The 23,202-nt window shown below is 57.9% G+C and overlaps 1 protein-coding gene across 1 annotated transcript in view; it reads left to right on the forward strand.

Annotated features, from left to right (window-relative positions):
- LRP1 (LDL receptor related protein 1) overlaps window positions 1-23,202 on the forward strand; it is an 88,710-nt gene that overhangs the window by 19,257 nt on the left and 46,251 nt on the right. Inside the window, exons 3-6 of the mRNA XM_035570226.2 lie at window positions 5,361-5,498; window positions 9,085-9,204; window positions 10,021-10,149; window positions 10,937-11,200. Of these exons, the coding sequence (XP_035426119.1) occupies window positions 5,361-5,498; window positions 9,085-9,204; window positions 10,021-10,149; window positions 10,937-11,200 (651 nt within the window). The remainder of the gene's footprint in view (window positions 1-5,360; window positions 5,499-9,084; window positions 9,205-10,020; window positions 10,150-10,936; window positions 11,201-23,202) is intronic.

The raw sequence follows: 23,202 nt of genomic DNA on the forward strand, positions 1-23,202 counted from the left end.
GGGAGGCTGGAAGGCAACGCTGTCCTCCTCCGCCACCAGGCTTTGAAGCCCCAGGTGCTGATGCCCCTTGGGACTCTCACTCCTGGGCTCTCCGGGCTGTGCAGACCCCTCGGCAGGAGCACTGCAGCGGCTGCTCTGCAGGGACGGAGCACGGGATGCTACTGCCCGCCGGCTCCGCGCTGCAGGGCAGACGGGTAGGGGTGTCGTGCCAGGCGTGAATCAAGGACCAGCGTGTCCTCTGCTCTCACAGCGTCACGGGACGGTCCAGGAGTCTCCTCCGTGTCTGTCTTAGCACGGTAGGCTGCAAAACCTGATTTTGCAGCAGAAAATTCAGTTTAGAGACTGAATCCGTAGCCATGCCCTGCTGCCTCGGCAGTGACTGTGCGACGCGCTGCCGACGCTCAGCGAGGTGCGTTGGCTTTTCCCTGCACCCGGCAGGACTCGGGGAGGTTGGGGCAGTCCCGGGCTGCTGTATGGTGCTGGCTGGGCAGCGCTCAGCGCTGAGCTTCCACATCTGGCCCGGAGCCTGTGCCCGTCTGCCCCTTTCCCAGGGGCAGGGGCATGAAGGGAGGCTCCTGCCTGGGCTCGCGCGAGCATGGTCTGACCTGCCAGCACACGCAGGGTGGAGGGCCCGGTATCTCTGGGATTGCCAGGCAAGCTTTTCTCACGCTGCTTTGGCACCAGGGCTTCCAGAAGGCTCTCATCCTCCTTATCTTTTTGGCAGGGAGAGAATGACTTTTATTACTATTATTTAATCTCTCTCTTTTTTTTTTTTAAACCCAGGCTGCAAACACTGCTTTTACACACTGCTTGGCATACCCTTTCGTACCCTGGCAGTGAGGCAGGGTTATTTACGTTGCAGTAATGTACTCATGTCGGAGTCTCTTGAAATGCTGTCTATTATGTGAAAGGTTTTCCTCTCTGGGGAATCCTTTTAAGTATTTGCTGGCTTTGCTCACGTGTTAGCCGAGCATAGGAAGAGTTCCCTTTTTAAGCTCAGTGGCTGCGCTTGTGTCCATGCAAGTGGCTTGCGCTGATTCTTTCCCCGTTGTTTTTTCATTCCATGGTGCTTTCTTGGGGAAAAAACTTGGACAAGAGCCTCCGTCCAGTTGAAAATCAAGGGAGATGAAGGGCTTTGAGAAATGAATTTGCGGTGGCTGAGCTACGACTGTCATCTGGCTGCTTCATCCCCACTTGGCCTCGTGCCTGGGCCTCTCTCAGCCCCCGCGGGATGTCCTGGGGCAGCCTGGCTGCGTTTGCCCGCACGCTGCCACCACTGAGCCACAGTCATGCTTCTCCTCTCTGGCTTGGCAGCGGCACCCTTCCTGCAGACGCATGAGGACCCACAGTCTGCAAAGCTACCTGGGTGTTTGCGAGGATCCGGCATCGCACGGCTCGTCAGTTTGGGTATCGAGGAGGTCTTAAAGCGCTCGGCTCCCCGTTCTCACCCGGTGCTTGGTGTGGTGCTGGCGCAGCCGCCCCGTGTGGAGCCCTTGCTGGGAGCCCTCGTGGTCGCTGCCCGGTGGCTGCTGGTCCGTGGCGATGCTCTCGCCTCCTCCTTTCCTGCCTGGGTCCAGGGAGTGGTCGGTGTGGATGTCTTGAAATGCCACTTGAACGGGAAGATGTGCCAAGGCTTTTCCAGAGGAGTGAGGAATGGGGCTGAGCAGGTCTGGGGGTCTCTCCAAAGCTGCCAGGTGTCTCTGCCTTCCAGAAAGCCCCTTCTCAAGCAGGCTGTCCGTGCAGGGTCTTGCGAGCCCAGATGGGGCATCGCAGCCACTCTGCCCCTCCTGAACCCCATCCTGTCACTGTGAAAATGTCATCCACAGCCACAGGGCTCATTTCCCAACTGCCCTGCTGCGATGCGGTCCTGAGGCAGTGGGGTCGGTGCTGAGCTGCATGGTTTCATGCTGGTCCACAGTGGTTTGTGTGGCTGCGAGGATGTCGGGCAAGAGAACTCGCAGCAGGGAGGAAAAATCGAGCGATGAGGATGCAGCAGCACTTTATCTAGGTGTTTCTTGCATGGTGTTCTCCTGAAATAAAACCAAGGGAGAGGACCCAAGGGAGCTGCCCTCCGTCCAGGTGGCATGAGCAGGACCTGCCCACACAGGGTCACGTTCCCATCTGCTCCTTTGCAGCTTTCCCCACTTCACATTTCTTTGGGCCATTGCCAAGTCAATTACAGCTTGTATTTACAGGGGAAAGAATTGCTTTTCTTTTCTTTTCTTTTCTTTTCTTTTCTTTTCTTTTCTTTTCTTTTCTTTTCTTTTCTTTTCTTTTCTTTTCTTTTTTCTTTTCTTTTTTTTCTTTTTTTCTTTTTTTCTTTTTTTTTCTTTTTTTTTTTTTTCTTTTTTTTTCTTTTTTTTTCTTTCCAAGTGGCTTTTAGAGGTTAAAAATTCCTGTCTAATTCAGCTCCTTGGGGTGTACCACAAGCTTGTCACATGTAATAAATTGGCTCATTTATTAGTGAGCCAACACAGTCAAAAGCAAACAAAGTGGCTTGTAGATTAATCCTGCCCTGTTTGTGATAAGTAGTTTGATCCAGGCTCTTTGCTGGCGAATAATGGACACGGCAGATCAGTTTTGACTGATGAACTGTGCACTTTATTTCAGTGCCTCCATTCTTTTGGCCCGCTTATTGATAGTACTTAATTAACCCTTAATTTGCAATTACTTGGTGCCTAGATAGTGCTGCGGTTCAGCCCCCTTGGAGAAGTGAAAGCCCCGCAGCAGCACCTCGGGAGGGATCCTCCTGGAAGGGGTCTGCTGGGTGCTGCTGTGCCCTGGGACAGGGAGAAGCGCCGTGCCGGTGGCTGCGGTGAGCCTCGGACTAGCGTTCCCATCTCACGCACCTCGGATCCCCATCCCGAGGAGCCCACCTCCCTGGTGCAGAGCGAGTCGGCTAACTGGAAACATACTGCAATGTGTTGGGAAAGTAGCCCGCGTGCGTGGGGAGCCATCTGGCAGCTGGAGCCCTTCGCGTTTCCATTCTTTGGGCACCTCTTGTGCAAGAAAAGGCATGTTATTCAATAAAAAAAGGGCATGTTATTCAATACGCCCAGGGTTAGTCACTTTGCACGAAATGGACAAAAGCAGGATGAAGTTTTTCACCGCGACGAGTTGGGAACTTTCCGTGAGGAGCCGTGGTGGTGTGCTCGTGGCGGGAGGCTTTCGCGGGCTCCTCCTGGTGTGGGAGCGGTGCCCTGCCTGCCTCCGCAGGAGCAGAAGCGCGCGGTGCTTTTCCTGCCGGACTTTATTTCTGCAAAGAGTTTGGTTCATTTGAGAAGGGCAGAGGGGGGAAAAACCCAGCCTTCTCTGTCTGCTTGGCAAGGAACCACTTGCTGATTCTTCGTCGGGGAGGCTGGATGGCTGTGCAGAGGCTTCCTCGTGCTCTGCAGCGCAGGGAGGCTGGGTCCCTCTGCCGTGTTCTGGGAGGGAAATGCAAGAACTTACCTGTCCTGGATGCTTTGAAGGAAAAGGGGAAGCTGTCGTGTGCTGCTGGCCTGTGGCTGAGGCTCAGCTGCGGGGAATCAGCCTGAGAGAAGCCCCACACGCTTCCATCTCCAGTTAGGCAGTGCCGAAAACACGGGTTGTGGTGGCAGAGATGGTGGAAACGGGGCTCGGAGGGGAAGCTCGGCCACAGCCCTGGTAGCTGCCGGGGCAGAGGGGAAGGGGCAGGGTCGCTGCCTGGTGCCGGGGGCTGGCAGTGTCCCCGTGGCGGCCGCAGGTGCAGGAGAACGCGTGTGGTCCTCGCTTAACAGCACCTGTTGGTAGCCCCAGGGCCGGGGTTAAAAGCACGCTCGGCATAACTCGGCAGCTTGCAGGAAGTAAAAGCTGAGCCGCAGGTGAGGCCGAGCGGCCGGCAGCGAGCGGCGCAGCGCAGGTCACCGCGCGTGCTGAGGATCCGCGGCTGCACGGCCGGACCCCGGCGAGGGAGAGCTCCGGCATATTTAGGACACGCTGCACCAGCGGGGCTACCCGAGTCCCAGATAAAGGTGGCTGCTGGTCTAAATAGTTGTCTAAAACGGGACCAGGCCTGGACGGGAGGCTCAGCATGTGCTCAGGTGCCCTTGCTGGGTCAGCCTGGCTCCTCGCCTGCTGCGGGAGGACGTGGTGCCCCGTGGGGAGCCGCTCACGGCACCGTCCCTGCTGCCTGTGAGGCTGGAGTGTGGTGTGCGCTGCTGCTGGGAAGGCACAGCAGAAATAGCTGCTGTCTCACCGTAAAATGGGATTTTGCTATTTTTCTGGCGTGCTGCTGTTGACCCAGTCGAGCTACGCTGTTAGCTCTGGTAAGAGCTGTTGAAGAGTTCCTTGTTCAGCCCTAAAACCTGGAGAGGTTTGGGGACAGGGACTCCAGGAGAGCCCTTGCAAGGGGTCAGGCTTTCAGAGCTCTCCAGTCCACGTGTCACAAGCCCAGGCAGTTTCGGGGCACAGCCACGCGCAGCTCCCTGAGGCAGCTGTCTCCCTGCCTGGGGTGAAGTGGGGCTGGAACCGAGACACTGGGGGAGCTTTTAGCAGGGCTTCGGGATATTACTTGTTTTATGGTGTGTTTTGTTGTTTGTCTTAATGCCGTGCTTCTTTTCTGAGAAGCTTAAAAATAAAGCCTTGCTTCCTTTGTAATTTTTCTAGTTAATAACGGAGATTAAGTCTCCTTGTATCGTGTAACCCCGGTTCTTAATGGCCCCCTGCGAGCTTGCCGGCACAGTCGCCTTTTGAGAAAAAGTCTGTTGGCATCTGTGGGTGTGCTTTGGGCACCCGGGGGATGGGGACCCGCTGTGCTCGGTGCTGTCTGGGCACCGCCTGGCCCCAGGTGCTCCCGGTGCTCCGGCAGCGAGTGGGACCCTGGGGAGGTGGGGGCGACCTCCCAGGGTTCAAAACGGGGAGCTCGGGGGTGCCATGGCGAGTGCCTCGGGGGTGCCTCACTTGCTCGGCATGTCCCAGCGCCTACGGGTGCCCGAGGACTGGCTGTGGAGGCTTGCAGGGTGCTCGTCTCCTTGGCCGGGCTCGCTGGGGCTGGGTGAGGGCTCCCCTTCCACCCTGGCTGCTTGGGGCTCTGCTGTTTTGCAGGCTGCATGCTGTGATGGACAAGGGAAAGCTTACTCCAGAGGGTTCGTGCTTTTCCTCCTGAACAGCTGTGCCTGCAGCAGTCCCGCTTGCTTTGAAAGGGAAACGCAGCGCTTGTCCATGAGCTTCCTCCGGGCAAGAGCTGGGGGTGTCGGAGCAGGGCAGAGCCTGGCGTGGGCAAGTGGGGCTGGTTTTGTCCCAGGCTGCCACGGGAGCTGGAATGATTTGGGGCCGGTTGGCTACTTTGGGTGCTGCTTTTGCTCTGCGTGGTGACAGTTGTGCGTTTTGCTGTCTTGCAGGTCCTCAGAGCAAGGTGTCACGATGCCAGCCCAACGAACACAACTGCCTGGGCACGGAGCTGTGCATACACATGAGCAAACTGTGCAACGGACTCCACGACTGCTTCGATGGCTCGGACGAAGGGCCGCACTGTCGGGGTAGGTGTCTGGGGGATGGTGAGGGTCTGCTCCCCAGCTACCCTCTGTGGACACACAGGACTTGCTGGAAGGTGGGCTGTGTCATGAAACACCTTCCTGGCCTCCTTTCCTCCTCCACCGTGGTGAGAGTCCCGGGGTCCCCTTTTTCTTGTTTGGGGTGAGTCCCCGTGTGCAACCTCAGGTGTGTCGCCTTGGTGCTTTGTGTAACTGCTTTGCCCCGGTGCCAATGTGCTCGCGTGCTCCCCTCTCCCAGCTGCAGGCAGCCAGTGTAGGGGTAGCTGAGCGCTTGCTGGCAGCTAGCAGGGCCGGAGATTATCCAGAGCCGCTTGCAAGTAAATGCCCATCATTCCTGAGCCTGCAGGCCATTAAATAGCTGCATTGTCTCCTGGGTTTAAAAGCTTGGAGAGTTCGGATTCTGGTTCAGATAAAAGATACTGGTATGTTTTTTTCCTTCTTTCCAGGAGCTTTGTTCCACCTCCTGGCCAGTCCCTGGTTGCTAATCCTGTTGGGAAACTCTCCCAAAATCAATGTGCATTGGCTGCCTGGTGCACAGCTTAGCCGCGCAGAAACATGTGTCCTGGGCTGACCCCGGAGCTGGGTCTCGGCTCTGGGCGAGCAGCGTGCCTTCTGCCCAGCCCCGTCCCTTCCCCGGGCAGAGGGCTCTGGCTGGGCTGAGCTTCCATCGCCCCCAGCCTGATGCTGGGCCTGGGACACGCTGCCACGAGTGGCTCCCTCCTGCCCCGGCCCTGAGCTGGGAGCTCCTCTGCTGCTGGGGCTGGTTGGTGCCGCCTGGGGCAGCGCCGGCAGAAGCAATACAGGGGTGCTCGTGCTGCTTTGCACACTCTGACCATTAATATTTAGTTAATAGGTCCCACTGGTTAATTGGGATCTGGTTTTTCATGGTGGGGCAGCACGTGGCCTACGTGCACCAGGCAGGAGCTGGGTGCTGGCAACCCTGTGTTGCTGCTCGCAGCTTGGGGCATGCTGCGGGCCCAAATCCTCGCTCTTGTTTGCGTCGGGTGCTGAGGTCCCCGGTACCCACAGCTGGCAGGGAGGCATTTCTTTGCTGCTGATCCCAAACCCCATACCAGCCCCTGCCTTTGCTCCAGGTTTAGGGAGGGGTGCTGCTAATCTGGCCCGGAGCAGGATTATCCAGGAGTTGAAGGCAGCAATTGGAGCAGGCATGAAGTGAGAAGCGTGCGCTGCTGTGGTGCGTGGCATGGCCCCAAATGCTGCCTGCATCCAGCCAAGGCCATTCCTGGAAGGGCTGCAAGTGTGTGGGGAAGGGGCTGGAGGCGGCCGGGTCTGGTGCCTGCGGCTGCTCTCCTGCACGGTGGCAGTGAAGAGCGCAGCCTTGCTGCTGCAGAAGGACTCGGAGCATGTGCCAAGGCGTCACCCGTGTCCTGCTGCTCCGGTGGCCGTGCTGCTCCAGCCCTACTCTTCGCTGCCAGTGCACATCCCCGCTGCGGGTTGGGGGCCCCGTGTACCCACGGGACACGGGGCACTCGGGGCGGCAGCTGCTGAACCCGTGCTGCCTCTGCAGTAATGCTGCCTGCCAGCGAGCGCTGCCCAGCTGGGCGCGCTGATAGAAGGAGGCTGCGGAGCCTCTCCAGAGGTCGGGGCGGAGCTGAGGTTGGCCGGGCCATGGCAAATGTGTTCATCCTGCATCCGATAGCAGGGTGTGGAGCTTTTCAGGCCTGAACGAGGAGCCCCAGGCCCTGCTGCTGGTTCATGCTCTGGCCTGCTGGATAATCACAGCTCATCCTGCTCCCCCCATTGCCCTTTGCACCTGGCCTCTCTGCCCTGAGGTCTTTCGCTGATAAACGTGAGCTTCCTCTGCCCTCAGGAGGTTTGTCCCGCAGAAAGATGCAGAGCCCCATCTGCAGAACTGGGGAGCCTCTGCTGCCCTTGCAAAAACCCATAGGAGATAGAAATGCAATTAGAGCCTTTGTGCTGAAACTCCCTCCATTGTCTTCCCTGCCCTCTCTGCTTAAGACCCTGCATTCTTGAGGGTTTTTTCTTTTTTGTTGGATGCATGTGGTGCTTCAGTGAGGAGATAAGAATCTGAAATGAATAGCCGGGCTTGCCAAAGCTGATAAACCTTGTAAACAAGTCAGCTGGGCCCTGCCTGCCTTATTAAACTATTACACATGCAAGGGGCAACATTTCCAGTCGGTCATTTTGGCCCTCAGTGCTAGCAGAGGAGGAAGATCTCTCCTGCAGCCAGCAAAGGCCCCCCCTGGCCCCAAGCACAGAGAAGAGCCTCTGCGGCTGCAGCCTTGTAGGATTGCGTGTCCCCCCTGCCCAGCCAAGCCCCCCACAGCGCTGCCGCTTCAACCCCAGCAGCCCGAGGGCTCCCAGCGCTGCGTGTCGGGGACTCTGGCTGAGGGTGGCTGCTCGTGAAACTTCCCATCTGGATGTGGCTCTGGGAGGAGGAGGAGATGCAGGGGGGTGAGAGAGAAGAAAGGGGGGGATCTGCAGGGGCAGGCCCGTGGGGTTTGGAGGGCTCAGAGGGGAGCTGGTCCTGGCAAGGCTGGGCAGGGGTCTGGGTGCAGATGCTTTGCAGCCGAAGGGGCTGGGAACAGGACAGGTACGGTCACCCAGCAGTAGGGCCTTGTCTCTGCAAATACTGCAAGGGCTGGGGAGGAGTGGGGCTTGGGATCTGAATTCCTGCACCTCGGGACAACCTCCGGGCAGCAGCGTTTGGGCAGGCTGGGAGGCGACGGGGTGGAGAAGCCATGGGACGTCCCTTGGCGTGCGAGCGCAGCACCCGAGCTCTGCTCCTCCTGCTAACGGGGATGTGGAAAGAGCCGAATTGTCCCGGTTTGCAGAGGCGCGTGGTTGGGCGGCTGCAGGCACACTCTGTTTTTTCCCCTCTGCAAGCAGATTTGCTGGGACCCGAGTTCAGCGCCCTCTGAGCACCAAAATGACTGGGTTAGGCAGGGTGAGCAGAGAAAATAAAACCCAGTGAAAGTCGCCCCCCCAGACAATGAGGCCTTTGTGGGCTGATGCACTCTCGTCTGGCACAGCGAGCATCCCTTCTGCTGTGAAAGCTTGCCCTGGCCCTGTGTGTGCTGGTTGGGCTGCGGTAGCCTCTCACCGCTGCCGGTGTTAAGGGGCAAGCTGGGGCGGCCATGCTCTTGCCCCACTGTGACACAGAGAGGCTGGGCACCCTGCTTGCCCTCCCTCAGGCCTGGTGGCGAAGGAGCCAGGTAGCACTGCACATCCCCTCCCCAGAGACCCCCAGCAGGCTAACGAGGCCTGGGGCTAAATAACCTTGAGACGTTGGAGGCTGCTGTGTGGTGGTGGAGCAAGGCAGAAGCTGCAGAGGCCGCCCAGCAGCCCTGGCCTGCTTCGTGTGTTGGGAGCACTGGGAGATGTGAAGGCTTCGTGGGTGCTTTTGAACAGAAATTGCGCCACGGGGAGCAGCGAGCCAGGCAGCCGTGTCTCTCCTCCAGCCTCTGCAGGCCTCTGGGCACTCCAAGGTGTCACCGCCTGCGGCGAGGCCGGGCCGGGCTCAGGGCTCTGGCACGCGTGGCCGCTTGCACCTCTGACCCTCTCTCCTCTCCATCCCCTTTCTCCTCAGAGCAATTAGCAAATTGCACGGCCCTGGCCTGCCAGCACCACTGCGTGCCGACGCTGAGTGGTCCGGCCTGCTACTGCAACAACTCCTTCCAGCTGGCCGAGGACAGGAGGAGCTGCAAAGGTGGGTGCCGGCGCCATGCTCCTGGGGCCACGGCCGCTGTCTCAGCAGCAGGGGGCTTGGCGAGGTGGCCGAAGGGATCTGGGGCTCACCGGGGGGGTTCAGCAATCTCTGATCTGTAGAGGTCAATGGGACAGGGCTCTGATCATCTCCCTTCAGCTGTGGGGCTGTTCAGTGAATCCTGAGAAACATTGGAAGGGGAGTGAGGACGTGGCTTTGTGTGGTCAGAGGGGCCGTCGCTGCACTGGTGCACGCTGCTGTCCATGCCTTGGGAAGGCTGCTGGAAAATAGCAGGGGGTCAAAGTGAGTGATCAGATCCATGCAGTGCCTAGAAACAAGTCTTGAAATGAGAGGTTTCTGCAGCTCCATCATTCATTTATCTGAGCAGGGGTGAAAAGGGGACTTTTAACAGCTCCTGCATGCACCTCTAGGGGTAAGAGCTTTCTGGTGGAGACAGCTCTTTCATCTAGCAGAAGAAAGAGCAGCGTGTGAGCTGGGGGTTTGGAAGCTGAAGATTAGAGAAATTCAGACTAGAAATTTAGGTGGGGGTCTTGGAGAGTGGGGGGAAGGGCCAGTGAGTTGGCGAGTCCTTGGCAAGGCCCTGCTGTGAAGCAGGGCTTTTTCTTTTGCTTCTTGTCTGCTGGTGCTTCTGCAGTAAGCTGGGAGGTGACGTTTGCCAGGCACTCTGCTGGAGGATATTGTGATGGTCCTTCTGCTTTCTGCATGTTGCTGGACTTCCTTGCAGAATGTATCCTTCCCTTGCAAGGCAGCTAAGGAAAGATGCTGGTCCAAACCTTGTTTTTTTGTCTTCTTTTCCAGACTTCGATGAGTGCACCGTCTATGGGACCTGCAGCCAGACCTGCACCAACACAGAGGGTTCCTACACGTGCAGCTGTGTTGAAGGATACCTCTTGCAGCCTGATAACAGATCCTGCAAAGCCAAGAATGGTAAGATCCTGGATGAGAGAAGTGTGTTGTCTCTGGACAGCTCTGAAAAGCATGGCCTCCTGCTGTAGGTGTGCCCCTGCCCCAGTTCTTTGCTTTAAGCTGCTCTTCTCTGAGTGCAACCTGTGCCGCCACCTTCCCTCTTGTACGTGTCGGGCTGTGTGCCACAGCCCTGCTTCTGTGGGAGCAGAAGGGCCGGGCTGTGTGCTGATCACAGAATCATCTAGGTTGGAAGAGACCTCCAAAATCACCGAGTCCAACCTCTGACCTAACACTAACAAGTCCTCCACTAAACCATATCACTAAGCTCTACATCTAAACGTCTCTTAAAGACCTGCAGGGATGGTGACTCCACCACTTCCCTGGGCAGCCCATTCCAATGCCTAACAACCCTTTCCGTAAAGAAGTTCTTCCTAATATCCAACCTAAACCTCCCCTGGCGCAACTTTAGTCCATTCCCCCTTGTCCTATCACCGGGCACATGGGAGAATAGACTAATCTCCACCTCGCTACAGCCTCCTTTAAGGTACCTGTAGAGAGCGATAAGGTCACCCCTGAGCCTCCTCTTCTTCAGGCTAAACAACCCCAGCTCCCTCAGCTGCTCCTCGTAAGACTTGTTCTCCAGACCCCACACCAGCTTCGTTGCCCTTCTCTGGACATGCTTGAGCACCTCCATGTCCTTCTTGTAGCGAGGGGCCCAAAACTGAACACAGTACTCGAGGTGCGGCTTGATGTGGCGCTGCAGCCACAAGCCGTGGTGCCCAGCCGTGACCCTCCTTCTCCTCTCCAGAGCCCGTCGACCGCCCTCCTGTGCTGCTCATCGCCAACTCCCAGAACATCCTGGCCACCTACCTGAGCGGAGCCCCCGTGCCCAACATCACCCCCACCAGTGCCAAGCAGACCACGGCCATGGACTTCAACTACGTCGAAGACACGGTGTGCTGGGTGCACGTGGGCGACAGTGCCTCCCAGACCATCCTCAAGTGTGCCAAGATCCCCAACCTGAAGGGCTTTGTGGAAGAGCGCTCCATCAACATCTCCCTCAGCCTGCACCGTGAGTGCCCGTTCCCCTTCAAAGCTTGCTCCCACTCCTTGTGACCCCGAGTGTCCCAAGGTGCGCGAAGCGGGGGCGTTTCAGTGGGAGGTAGCCTCCTGCAGGGCCAGGCACCTGGGCTTTGGCACAGACTTCTCCTCTTTATTCTCCTTTTACCTTCGTCTTTCCTTTTCCTTCCCTCTTATTATTCCTAGCAAGTCTCAGGGCTTCTTTGTGCAAGTATATAACAAAAAATGATATGGTGAGGAGTGGAGGTGATACCTGCATAGAGGGGATGGGGCCAGCAGTTCTCCCTGCTTCCTCTTTTGGTTTTGGCCCTGTGTTCTTGCCAAAGTGGGCTTCGGTCTCCTGTCCCTCGGTAGGGATTGAGACCAAAATCCCGACCCAGAAGTGTCAAATCCCGACCCGTCAGGCAGCCGGGTGAGTCACTGGCAGCCGGTAGTGGATGGTTGGTGTTGTTTGTGTCTCCCAGGCTGTGATGAGTATGGTTACAGCACAGCCTCCTGTTTGGGCTTGCTGGTCCCAGTTCAGCAGTCAGGCAGGGGAAGGAAAGCTGCTTGCTGGGATTTCGGTGCTCTTTGACTCGGGCCCTCTAGAAAATGGAGGGGAGAGGACTGTGTGGGTGCGTGCCGCGTCTGCTCTCCTGAGAGCCCCGTGGGGATTGTGGCAGAAAGCTGCCGTCTTCTCAGGCCCTTCCTTCGTGTGCCCTCGTGTGCGCCGTGGTGCAGGGCAGGTGGGATCAGAAGAGAAGCTGTGGAGGTGGTTGAGTGTCGTGGCTGTGCAGCCAGGATGTGGAAATGGCCCCTCGCTGTTTTCCTGTCACTGATTTCATCCTCTGAAACCACAGACTGAGGCAGCTAGGGTGGGATTTTGGTATTTTCAGGGCATCACCATCTGGTTCTGCAGCCCTTGGCTTCCCTGGCGTAATCCTCCCATTGTATTTTACCTCTTAAAACCAGGAGTGCTTTCAGACAGCGGCTGCCTGATGCAATAAGGATCCCCATCCTTCGTGGATACGAGGGCGCTTTCACCTGATGAGCAATAGCTAGCGTAGCAAATTAAATGAACATGTACGGACGGATCTCTGCGAACCAACAGAAGTTTCTGGCGGGTCCATGGGTGAGGGCGTTCCTCTGCCCCCGGCAATGTCACGGTGGCCCGGCCAGGACGGGGAGAAGGGGCCAAATCCTGGCTGCACTGTGGGGTGCACGGGGCTGCTGGGGACCGGCCCATGCCACCCTTGGGCCCCGGCTGAGCTGGGGCTCAGCGTGTTCCAGCCGCTGCACCGCACGGAGGGTGTGCGTGGCACGGTGCATTTAGGCTTGCGCTGTGTATTTTTAGGGCAGTGTGTATTTTTAGGGAGCAGCCTCACCCTTTGCTCTTACAGGCGATAGCCTGAAATTAGGCAGGACAGGGCTGAGCTTTGCTTTTTGTTCCCCCCCAATGGTTTGAGGTCTGCTTTTGTGTGCTCCTTCTGCTTTTTTTAAGGCTTTCTCAAGTTGAGTTTGGTCTCTCCCCTTGGTTCACAGGAGGGTCCTGTGGGGTTTCTTCAGGGGCATTAGGGTTTTCATTTCCTGCAGCTGTGGCTGGTGGCCAGGAACCGTGGGCACAGGGGATGGCGACTGTGGCCCTGTCCTCCAGTTTATTGCCTCGGTCTGGGTTGCTGCAGTCTCCCTGCATGATCTGGGTCTGGTCCCCAGGGAGGAGCGCACATCACCGGCATGAAGGCTTGCCGTGGCCCCTCGGCTGCCTGCAGACTTGATCTAGTGATCTGGCAAGGGTGAGCCGGGTGCCCCAGCCATGCTGCTGGGGCAGAGGTTGTGTCTGGAAGGCAGGCCCACCATCCCTGACAGCGAGCGGCCTCCCTGGCTCGTCCTGAAGCCCCTGGGGTGCTCTCGCTTGGCTTTGGACTGCAGGAGGTTAATGGTGTGGGCAGCAGAAGAGAGCTGGGATTGTGCTCGAATTGAGGGAGCTGCGGAGGGAGAGGGAACTTGGACCAAGAGGTGGGCAGGCAGCGGAGCAGGACCAGAGCCTCAACGCCTGCTCTGCTGCCCCTCTGCCGTGCCTGAGTGGGGTCAGGCTTTGGGGCAGTCGTCCTGGCTGCTGTGGCTCCAGGAGGTTATTAACCTTCTGAGGACAGCCTTTTAATCATGGACAAGAGGGGAAGGGAGCTCGTAAGAAGACCGTGTTCAAGTCCGAACAAGAAAAGGTGCCTTGCTTTGCTTGTCCTCCTGATCTGTTGCTACAGCTTAGAGTAGGAAGAGGGGAATTCAGCTCGCCTGGATGGGAAAACTCTTGATTTTGCCCCGGGATGAAGGAAAGAGTCTCCTTCACAGGAAGAAAGGTGGCAGCAGCTCCTGCATGCTGTCCCCGCTGCTGGTGTGTGGTGGGTGCCTGCACATAAGCTGCGGAGGCTCTCTGTGGGGTTACATGGCAATAGGGTCACTCCTCCAGTGTGCAGGTGTGAAACCACCTCAGGTTTCGGTTGCTGAACTGTTTGGCGCCGATTTTGTTGGCTCTGATTTTCAGACAGCTGTTGGCCATCCTCCCTGCCCCAGGTCCCAAGCCTGGGTTGGATTTTGGAGGGTTCTGATGAGGAGATAATGTTACTCTCCTGCTTCTCCCTGTTGGGACACTGAAGAGACCTGTCAATCCAATTAGTGGTTTCTCTCTTTATTTGCTGCTTTATGACATTTATCTACTAACAGCAGGAGCCAGACTACCCTGGTGCCTGCTGCTAATGTGGCTTGAGTTGGCATCTGATGGGGAAAGACTGATGCTAAAGGGCTGAAAATTAGCAGCCCCCAGCTGTCACCGGTAAGTCTGGGATGGTGAAATGTCACAGCCCAGTTCTGATAGGAGCTGTGCTTCCATGTCTTTTTGTCCCCTCTCCGTTCCTGCGGAGAGATTAGTGTCACTTGTGTTGTGGGAGATGTGTTAAATGAATACTATTAACAGGGCTTGCCAAGACCCACTGAATGCTGAAGCTTTGCTTTTCCCCAGTTCCTTGCACTGCTAAACCCTTTCTTCTATCACAAGCCTTGAGTATTGATGCACTTTTTCATGGTGGCTGTCCCTTGGTTCCCAAAGACATGCTGCCCGGGGGACGTTTCTCACAGGCAGTGATTTTCTCAGCTGATTTGAGGCGTCCTGTTCCCTGCCCCCACATCTCTTCCAGGAGCATGCTAAAAATCAGAGGCTGGTGATGTCTTCCACCCCTTTCTCTAAGAGAAGGCAAAAAGAAAAAGTAACAAAAAAAACACTCATTTTGGAACTGAGTTATTTCTCTCTGCATCAGTCCATGCTGTCTGCGGCAGGCAGAAGCCCTGGGCACCTCTCGTGTGCAGGAGCTGCAGGATGCCGTGGGCTCAGTGGCAGTGCCGGCACCGGAGGCTGCGCTGCAAGTGGGAGGCGATCCCTGGCTTGTGTTGCAAAGCAGCAAAACCCACGGTGGGGAAGGGGTGGGGGACGCATGCCCCCTTATCGCGGCAGGAATTTGGCTCTGTTCCCCACCCCCCTCTCTGCAGGCAGTTCAAAGGCAGCACCTTCGCATCCAGACACCGCGGGACTGCCGGGGTCTGCGGTCAGCACCCCTGGGCGCGTGCAGCCCCTGCCCTTGGTCCTCCCTCACCCTTGGGTCTGTAGGACCGCGGGGCTGAGACTGGGAAATGAGCTCTTCTCTGAGCTGCGCGAGAAGGGCCTCGTCCTTCCTGCCAATGCTGAATCGCAAAAAGGGGAACTTGTTTCTTCTTTCCTCCCTTTCCGCTTTCTCTCTTTCTCTCTCTCCTCCGCTCTGTGTGAAAATTCCAGTCCTGTTTCTAATCAGGGAAAATCCTGGCAGGCACCAAATATATGCTCACATTCAAGGACAAAAAGGAGTGTGTGTTGGTGTGTGCAGGGGAAGAGCTGCTCTCTGCAGCTTGCAGAGGTTTTCCCCTGCTGCTGAGACAGTCGGCCCAGTGTCTGCTCGGACTGCTGGCCTTCCCAGAGCTGAGCCGGCTGCTGGGAGCGGAGCTGTGGGGAGCTGGGACCCCGTGAGGGGGCTGCTCCCCAGCGGAGCCCCCTCAGTCCCCAGGGAGCCCTGGGGGCAGTTCCTTCCACCGGTACTTCCAGCCCTGTCCTGGCCCTGTTATGCTTGGGGGTTCCCCTTGCTGGGGCATGGGTCTGCTCCCTGCCACCGTCCGCGCCCCCGGTGCTGCGCCTGCTGTCTGGCCGCTGGCGCTGGGCTCTGTGGCGCTCCCAGCCTTCGTCCCCAGTTCCTGCTGGCCACACGGGGCTGTTTCCTCTGCGGCTGCAGGCTTGTAGGGTTCATTTCAGAGCAAGACTTGACCCCAGTTAGGCCCTATCCTCCCTGGCTGCCCTGCCGATGCTCGGCAGAGGCTCGGGCGCCACGGGTCTCCTGCGGACCCACCTCGATTGGCAGCTAATCCCCGACCCTCCGGGGACCCGCTGGTCCCGTGCGTTTTCTCAACCAGATTTCAGCCTCCACGTGCTTCCTGAGACAATGTTCTCGTTTGTTTGGAGTTGGCCTTCCAAGGAATTTCAAAGCAAAATAAAACAAAACAAAATCTGCTTTCAGGCTTTCACGTTGCTAAACCCCCGCTGGGTGAGCGGCAGGCTGGCCACGGTGAGCCGCGCTGTGCTCCAGCCGTCCCCTTCCCTGGCCACTGCTCGCTCCAGCCTCTGCTGCTGCAGAGGCCCGTGGAGGTTTGCTGTGGGACCTCTCCTGCCACCCCCCCTCACTGCTGCTCCTGCCACCCGTGCTCCCATCCTGGGGCTGCTTTTTGGAAAGTGCCCGGTGCGTTCGCAGCTGCTTGCACGAGTCCCTGAGTCCTTCAGGCCTCCTGGGCTGGCCATTCGGCTGGCTCGCTGCGGGGTCACCAAAGGGACGAGGGAAGCGGTGTGCTCGGGCTTGTGGTCAGGTTGGGGCGACCTTAAATCAGATTCGTGCCTCGGTTCTTTACAGGTGAAATGAGAAAGGCAACATCTGTCCCCGCAGCGAGCTGGGGATCGAGGCGCGTGGTGCTGCAAGGAGCAGTCCTTCAGGGTGTGTAAAGGACGCCGTTAATTGGCAGCAGCTTGACCCAGCCTTTCAGCATCCCAGGCTTTTATTGTGAGCGCTGCGATTGCCGCGTTAAAGCCTCAGCTCCCAGAGTGGCGCGATCAAGTGATACTCGGCTTTCAAGAAAGGGAAGAGTTCGTTGCATTTACTATGGAAAAATACTAGAAAACACGTGTCAGGAGACCGAAAGCAGAGTTTCTCAATGGATCTCCTGGTGGTTCCCCCCTCCCCTGTTCTTTCCCTTTCTTTTTTTCCCCACTTCTCAAACAACTCCTGAGTTTTTGCATGGTACCGGTAGCTCCACAGTGCCAGGGTTCCTTGCCCTGAATGCATTTATTGTGCTGTGAGATCCCTGGTGCCAGTACAGCTCATTTGTGGCTCTGGAGCTGGAGGTATCTGAGCCTTGCTCCCCTCGGAGTTGCAGGGGAGGTGGCAGCAGCTTTGCCGGCGTCCCCGCGGAAGCCGGGATGGGTCCACGCCAGCCGTGCCTGCGGCTGCGCCGGTGGGGTCTGCGGGCTGGCATCCAGGAATGTCGGCTGCCTGGCGGGACGCGGCCAGGGTTGCTGGGAAAAGGCTGCGGAGCCTTTTCTTGATTTATTATTTCTTGTTTTAAGGTTTGTTGTTTTCTTTGTCTTTTATAAAACAAGCCCCCAGGAAGGGGTTTGAAATAGTGGGACATTTGATCCCGAGTGCATTATAAACCTTAAATGATAACAATCTGGCCATTATTAAAATACCTTCCTGGGCAGCATCTATCTAAACAAGCATGTCTAGGAGGTTGTTTTCATTGACTCCATTTCAGCCCTGTTACTCGTAATGACCTGTTCTGTTGCCAATAAGCAGAAAAGCTGTAGGGTTTGGGACAAATTGATTTCAGGGAGATGTTGGTCTACAGAGAAATCCAAGTACGTTTCTTTCCCCACTTTGCATGGAAAGCTATTTTTCTTCCTTGCTGCCTCGTTCTAGCCAAGAAAGAGGCTCTGATGTGAACTTCTTTGGCAAGAAAGAGGGATGATTGGTAATTTCATCTGCTGATTCCTTTCTTGCTTGCTTGCTTTTTAACTGTTGATGACTGCTCTCATAGCAGCAACTCACGAGAGCCAGGGACGTGATCACCTCCTCCTGCTTCACCTGATGCGGGTTCTCGGGCCGGGGTGCTCGCACCCACTCATCGGCTCTTTGTGCTGGGGGGAGATGAAGGCTGCGGTGGTTTCAGGCAGCCCCTTTGCCCGGTGCCTGCGTGGCTTTGTTCAGCGTGGATGCAGACGTGGGGCGGGCAGGGTGCTGGAGCTGGGGGGCCAATGAGCCCTGCTGGGGGAGACGGGTTCCCCGCGGTGGGGTTGCTGCGAGGGGCTGGGCTGCTGACCTGCAGAGGCATCGATTGCTCCCTGGGGCCGAGCAGGACTCTGCTCTTTGGGGTTCAATTCCTCTTTGTGCTTCCTGCGTGAGAGACAGGGACAGAGGCTTGAAGAGGGCTGAGCAGGGCCTCGGCGATGCCTGGAGGCAGCGTGGGGCTGGGGGCAGTACGGGGCTGCCGGCAGAGCCCCCAGCAGAGGGGTTCAGCGTGCCCCCGCTCTGGGGAAGGGGCGGATCTTTGGCTGTGCTGGGTCCCTGAGGGCTGTGGGCAACAGCCCCGTGCCACGGTGGCACCATGGGGGGATGCAGGGGACAGTTCGGGGGGGGGGTTGGGCTCTGCTGCTGGCTCTCTTCCTAGTGGAGCTGTGGAGAGGGGCTCCCTGCGCTCCCCCCATCCTCGGGCAGTGTCCGTGTGCTCTGCCAAGTGAGGTCCTTTTCCTGGCGGCGAGCCTGCTGTGAGTTCTGGTTAAACGGGCCGCATTAAGTTTTCATTATGCAAAGGGAAAAAAAAAAAAAGAAAAAAAAAAGAAAGAAAAAAAAGGGGAGGAGGAAGAGGAAGCAAAAGTGCTTCAGGTTACGCAAGAGCCCGGTCTCGAGGGGCACTGCCTTGTTATGTGGCTGTCAAAGCCTCGTGCGGGGCAGCTGCGGGAGGAAGGCCCCAGCCTGTGCCGCCTCCTGTGCGCATCGTGCACAGCTGCTGGTGCTGGAGAAGGGCCGGGGTCTGACCGTGCTGGGGGCAGCAGCTGCCCACCCTGGTCCCGTCCCTCCCCACTCCCCATGCGGCTGCCGCTGCCCTCCCGTCCCCCTCCGGCAGCAGCAAGGTGCTGCTCAGCACGGGCCGAGCCCTGTTTCCACGTTACTGAAGATTAAAGGGCAAAACTAATTCCCCCATTAATTGGGATCCTCTTGTGCACGGAGACGTGTTTGAGTCGAAGTGGCAGGGAGCACGTTTATTCCTGCAAACGTCCGTCCGTCCTGTGCTGCCGCCGCCTCTCGCAGCTCACCCCACCGCGGCCGCGCTCTGCTGGGACCGCCCCTGCCTGCAGCCGTCCTTGTCTCAGCTTTCTCATCCCTTGTCCCCTTGCCCTCCCCAAAGCACCCCGATAAAGCTCCCGCGGGTTCTCACTGCCCTCTCCTTGCACCCACAAGCAGGCCGAGCAGCCTGTCCCTCGACCGGCCTCTGCTGAATGCTTTTGTTGGTGGAATTGCCTCATTAAGGAACAGTAATTAAAGTCCCTTGGCTGTCCTCTGCAGCTGAGACAGAGCTTGCCCCAGCTCTGTTCTTGCTCTTCCCACCTCCAGTGCTGCAGGTGGGAAAGGGGGGAGCAGGCTGGGGTCTGGGGAAGAGCCCTGGAGCTGGGGAAGGCAACGGAGGGGGCTGGGCAGGGGGCAGGAGGGGGCCGCCACCCCCGGGGGGGGCAGTGCAGCTCGCGGGGAGCGCGAGGCTCTCACAGGCACGCGGCGCATGCATGGAGGCCGCAAGCATCCCTATGCACGCCGAGTCAGACATCCTGGACGTGGGCCACAGGCTCCCACCCAGCAGTTTCTCCTCTGAGCTAAACAGCTTAACGGAGTTTTTTTTTTTTTTTAAATATATTTATTTTTTTTAGCTTGGTTTTCTAAGGAGACCAGGCTGACGTGATGGTGCTGGCTGTACCCACCAGTGTCTGGCCCGTCCGCAGCGCCTCCTCCTCGCTCGCAGGCTGGCAGCCGATGGCAGCTTCCGCTGCAGGGGCTGAGCCAGACCCTGCAGCCCAGGGGGGGTTTAGCTGACCCCAGGCCAAAAATCAGCTGCCCGGCATTGGCAGGGGCGTGGAGGGACCCCAGCCCTCTGGGGATGCGCTGTGGGACCCAGCCATCCCCATCCCTGCTGGCCGGGGGAGGCGGGTGCCCTGAGGGGCCAGAGTTTGTCTTTGTGCCTGTCCTGTTAGCACACTTTAATTAAGGAAAATTGTCCCCAGGAGCAGTGTTTATCCACAGAGCAGTTTGCCATTACAGAGAGCGTCTTGTTCTCCGGGGCAGAGGATGTGTGTGGAGGGAAGAGACAGAAATTCCTTCAGATTATGGTATTATGTAAATGTATCAAACGGATCATTCCCTATAAAAAAGAAAGTAGGAAACCAATGTATTTGAGGAGCCCCAGGGACTGCATTCCTGACGAGCCTTCGTTCCTCTTCTGGAGGCATTTTTGAACTGAAACATTTGGCGACTTTTCCAAGCTTTTTCCTCGGCAGCCGCGTGCCGGGGGCTCCCTGTGTGCGGTGGCACAGCTGGGTGCTGGAGGCAGCCCCGTCCCATCTCCTGGGCTGCTCGGGCATCCCGGGTGCGACTCCTGTCCCCACTGCAGGCTGCTCTGGTCACCGCAGCCATAGCTGAACTCGTCTGGTTTTCCTTTGGAGGGACAGTCCGTACCACCAAAGCATTGAAAGCAAAATACGTAGATTGTTTTCAGGAGATGAATTTGGACCTAAAAACAACATGCGAGTAGCAGCAGCAGAACTCGGTTGAGCTCCTCGATGTGTGCTGGGGTAAAGTAAAAATGCACCTCGTCAGAAAGGTGAGCGAGGGGCTTGTACGATTGACCTTGTGTTGGAGGGTGGCGATGCTTTCAGCTGCCCCAAAGGGGGAGTCTGGCAAGGGAGAGCTCCCCAGCAGAGCTGGGACCTTTCCTGAGCAATTCCTGCCCTGTCCTGCTCCAGCTGCCCCGTGGGGAGTGCTCCCTTCTAGCAGTAGTCAAGGAGTGGGATTTCTTCCAGAGCGCTGCAGCTCTTCGCCTCTTACACGCTTAAAAGTGCAAGAGTTAGGGTGAGCCTGACTTGCACGCATCTTAATTGCAGCTGTTCCAGAATTGTGTCGAAATCCATGTTTTAGTCTGAGACAAGATTGCATGTTTCCTTCCTCCTTGTGTCAGACCATAATTGATGTATTTGCAGAGTGCACAACAACTGATTCATGCAGAGGAAAGTTATGTGCTGGGTCAGCAAAGCTAGTTCCCCAAAAAACCCACAGTCTTACGGTGCTTGACTTGCTGTGGGGTAAATCAGATATTCCAGGGCTTGGGTTAAGGAAGGGAGAGCCTCCGGCAGGAGCTCCTGGGATGGCTGCTCTGACAGTGAACTGCGTGCGCCAAGGAGCTCTTTGTGCAGGACAGGATGCTCCCAGCCCCACTGAGCACAGGATGAGGTTGGGATCGGGGGCAAGAGAAGGGTATTGCTGGGAAGACTTGTAAGGGTTGGTGGGGCCAAGGACAGAAGTCCTAAAAACTCCTCTTCAGCATGTCCCTTCCCTGGCTGGGAGCAGCGTTGCCCTTCAGCCTCATCCTTGGGCGCAGGTCAGGTATTCCTGCCGCGCTTCCCGAGCGGCTTCATGCTGCAGCAGGGTCTCAGCGCGCTGTCGGAGGAGGCTGGGCTGGAAGTGACCTTCAGCCCAATGTGAAGAGCCACTGCCGGTGCCCCTGTGCCGTGCGGGCTGCAGCGATTGCTTCAGCTTTCTTCTTCCACTGACCATGGGAAGGAAAAAAAGGCAAATCTGAGTCCAGTGCCACGCAGATTATTTTGTGGCAGGGACTTCAGCAAGTGCTTCGTCAGGGTCAGCGTGAAACCAGGAAACATCTGCGCAGGGTTGGTTTTGGAGCTTGCTGAAGTTGCCAGCCCACCATCGTTGAGCAATGTGCCACTGACTAACTTCTTGGGGCTGCCTTCCCTCTGTCCTCCCTCTGTGTGCCTCCTCCCTAAAAGGAACCCAACGGGCAGAGCCCTCTTCGGCATCCGGCCCCGCACCAGCCGCGTTTGTGGCCAGCGCTTCTGAGTGGGGCCAGCTGGCATGGGCCGCAGCGATCCGGCCCTAATGAGGTTAGTTAGCTTCTTCCAGGAAAAGCCTTTAAAGTTCACGTCCCTTCTTCTCTGTCCCCCAAGCTCCTTTTCAAACGCTAGCAAATAAATAAATCTTAGCAAATGATTTTTGCATGTTGCAATTGTTTGCAACACCCAGCGCCGATTGAGCAAGGAGGGAGACTTGAGTCTCAGCTGGGGGCCGGGAGATGCCCTCGTAGGCAGCATCCCTCCACCGCTGGGAGCTGCAGGCAGGAGGGGACACTGGGGGCTGCCCCCTCCTTGTTCCTCCCGTGGTCCCTGAGCTGGGTCACTGAGAGGGCTTTGGCTGGGGCACCTCCTGGTCCCCCCTGTCCGGCAGGGGATGGCTGGGGTGAGGAGAAAGCCCCGACCTTCTCAGCCCCCCTCCCCAAGCTGTAGTGAACTGGGGAGAGTTCTCTGCACGTTAATGCTGGGGGGTAAAAATTTACGTTAGCTAAATTCGCTTCCACTGAAAGTTCAAGAGGAAAACCAGGTTTGGCTGAGGCTACAAGAAAGAACTGATGATGATAATAATAATAATAATAATAACAACAACAACAACTGATTCCTGCAAGGGGGGGGGGGGGGGGGCGGGGAGGAAGGGAGGGAGGGATAGAGAGCAGGGAGAGGGAGCAATTTGAAAAACAAAAGCCTTTGAGGAGCGTAATGCTTTCCAGCTGCAAAAATACAGCCTGGGAGAAGAGCAAGTGCTTGCGTCACCTCCAGCTCCGAGCCCGTGGCCCGGCCCCGCTGCCCGCCCCAGCGATGCCCAGCTCCAAGCAAGGACCCCCCCCCGCCGGGCCGGCAGCTCTGTGCTGGAGCCAGGCATTGCTGCTCCCGGTGTCCCCTTGGTCCCCGGGGTCCCAGGTGGCAGCCGTGATGGGGACAGGCATTGCCAGAGCGTCCCGGGAACGTGAAAGGGGCTGCGGGCCCTGAGGAACGAGCGGTTTGCGATCTGCAGCTGGTTCTGGCCGTTTTCCCTTCTGAGTTGTGTTCGGCCTTTGGATGCCATGCTTGTGAGCTTCCTCCCAGCTGGAGGAGCTGGAGACGAGCTCGAGCTCAGCTGGGAGCGCTCGGTGAGGTGGCAGCAGCCCCATTCTCCTGGAAGGAAAACAAAAACGGGGTCTGAGTGCGCTGGGTTCTGCCAGACGGCAGCTCCTGGCTCGGGGGGAGGAGGGTGGCGAGGAGAGGCCAAATCCCCGTTGCTGGAAGGATTTGCCATCGAACGACCCACGAAGCCAGCCCCCGGGAGAACCTGAGCGAGGAGGGCTTCTGGTGGGCCTGGTGGGCCGGGCTGGGTGCCCGCAGGTGCTGGGGATGGGGCCAGGACTGCGCTGTCCCACAGGGTCCTCACCGCTCCCCCCCGGCCGTCCTGTGACTCTGACTCAGCGCTGCACGAGCTCCAGCCAGCAGCTGATTTTTGGGGAATTTTTGCGAGTCCCTTCGGTGAAGCGTTCCTGGCCCTGGCAGCGCTGCGTGCGCGTTGCTGCCGCCCCCTCCTCTCATCAGAGGCCGGTGAATCAGGGCTGGGGGTGGAGGAGGCGGGGGCCGGTTGGCGTGGGGAAGACGAGGGGGGCCAGGCTCAGCCTCCCCGACAGCCGGGGGGCAGAATGCGGCCCTTGCCCACCCCGCACCATGCCCCCAGCCCAGCTCCAGCCCTTGGGGCAGCAGCTCCCACTGCCCTGCGCTCCCTGTGGCCCCGGGGGGAATCACCTCCACCCCGGCACCGCTCA

This window comes from Cygnus atratus, chromosome 29 (genome assembly GCF_013377495.2).
Source record: "Cygnus atratus isolate AKBS03 ecotype Queensland, Australia chromosome 29, CAtr_DNAZoo_HiC_assembly, whole genome shotgun sequence".
NCBI classification, from domain to species: Eukaryota; Metazoa; Chordata; class Aves; order Anseriformes; family Anatidae; genus Cygnus; species Cygnus atratus.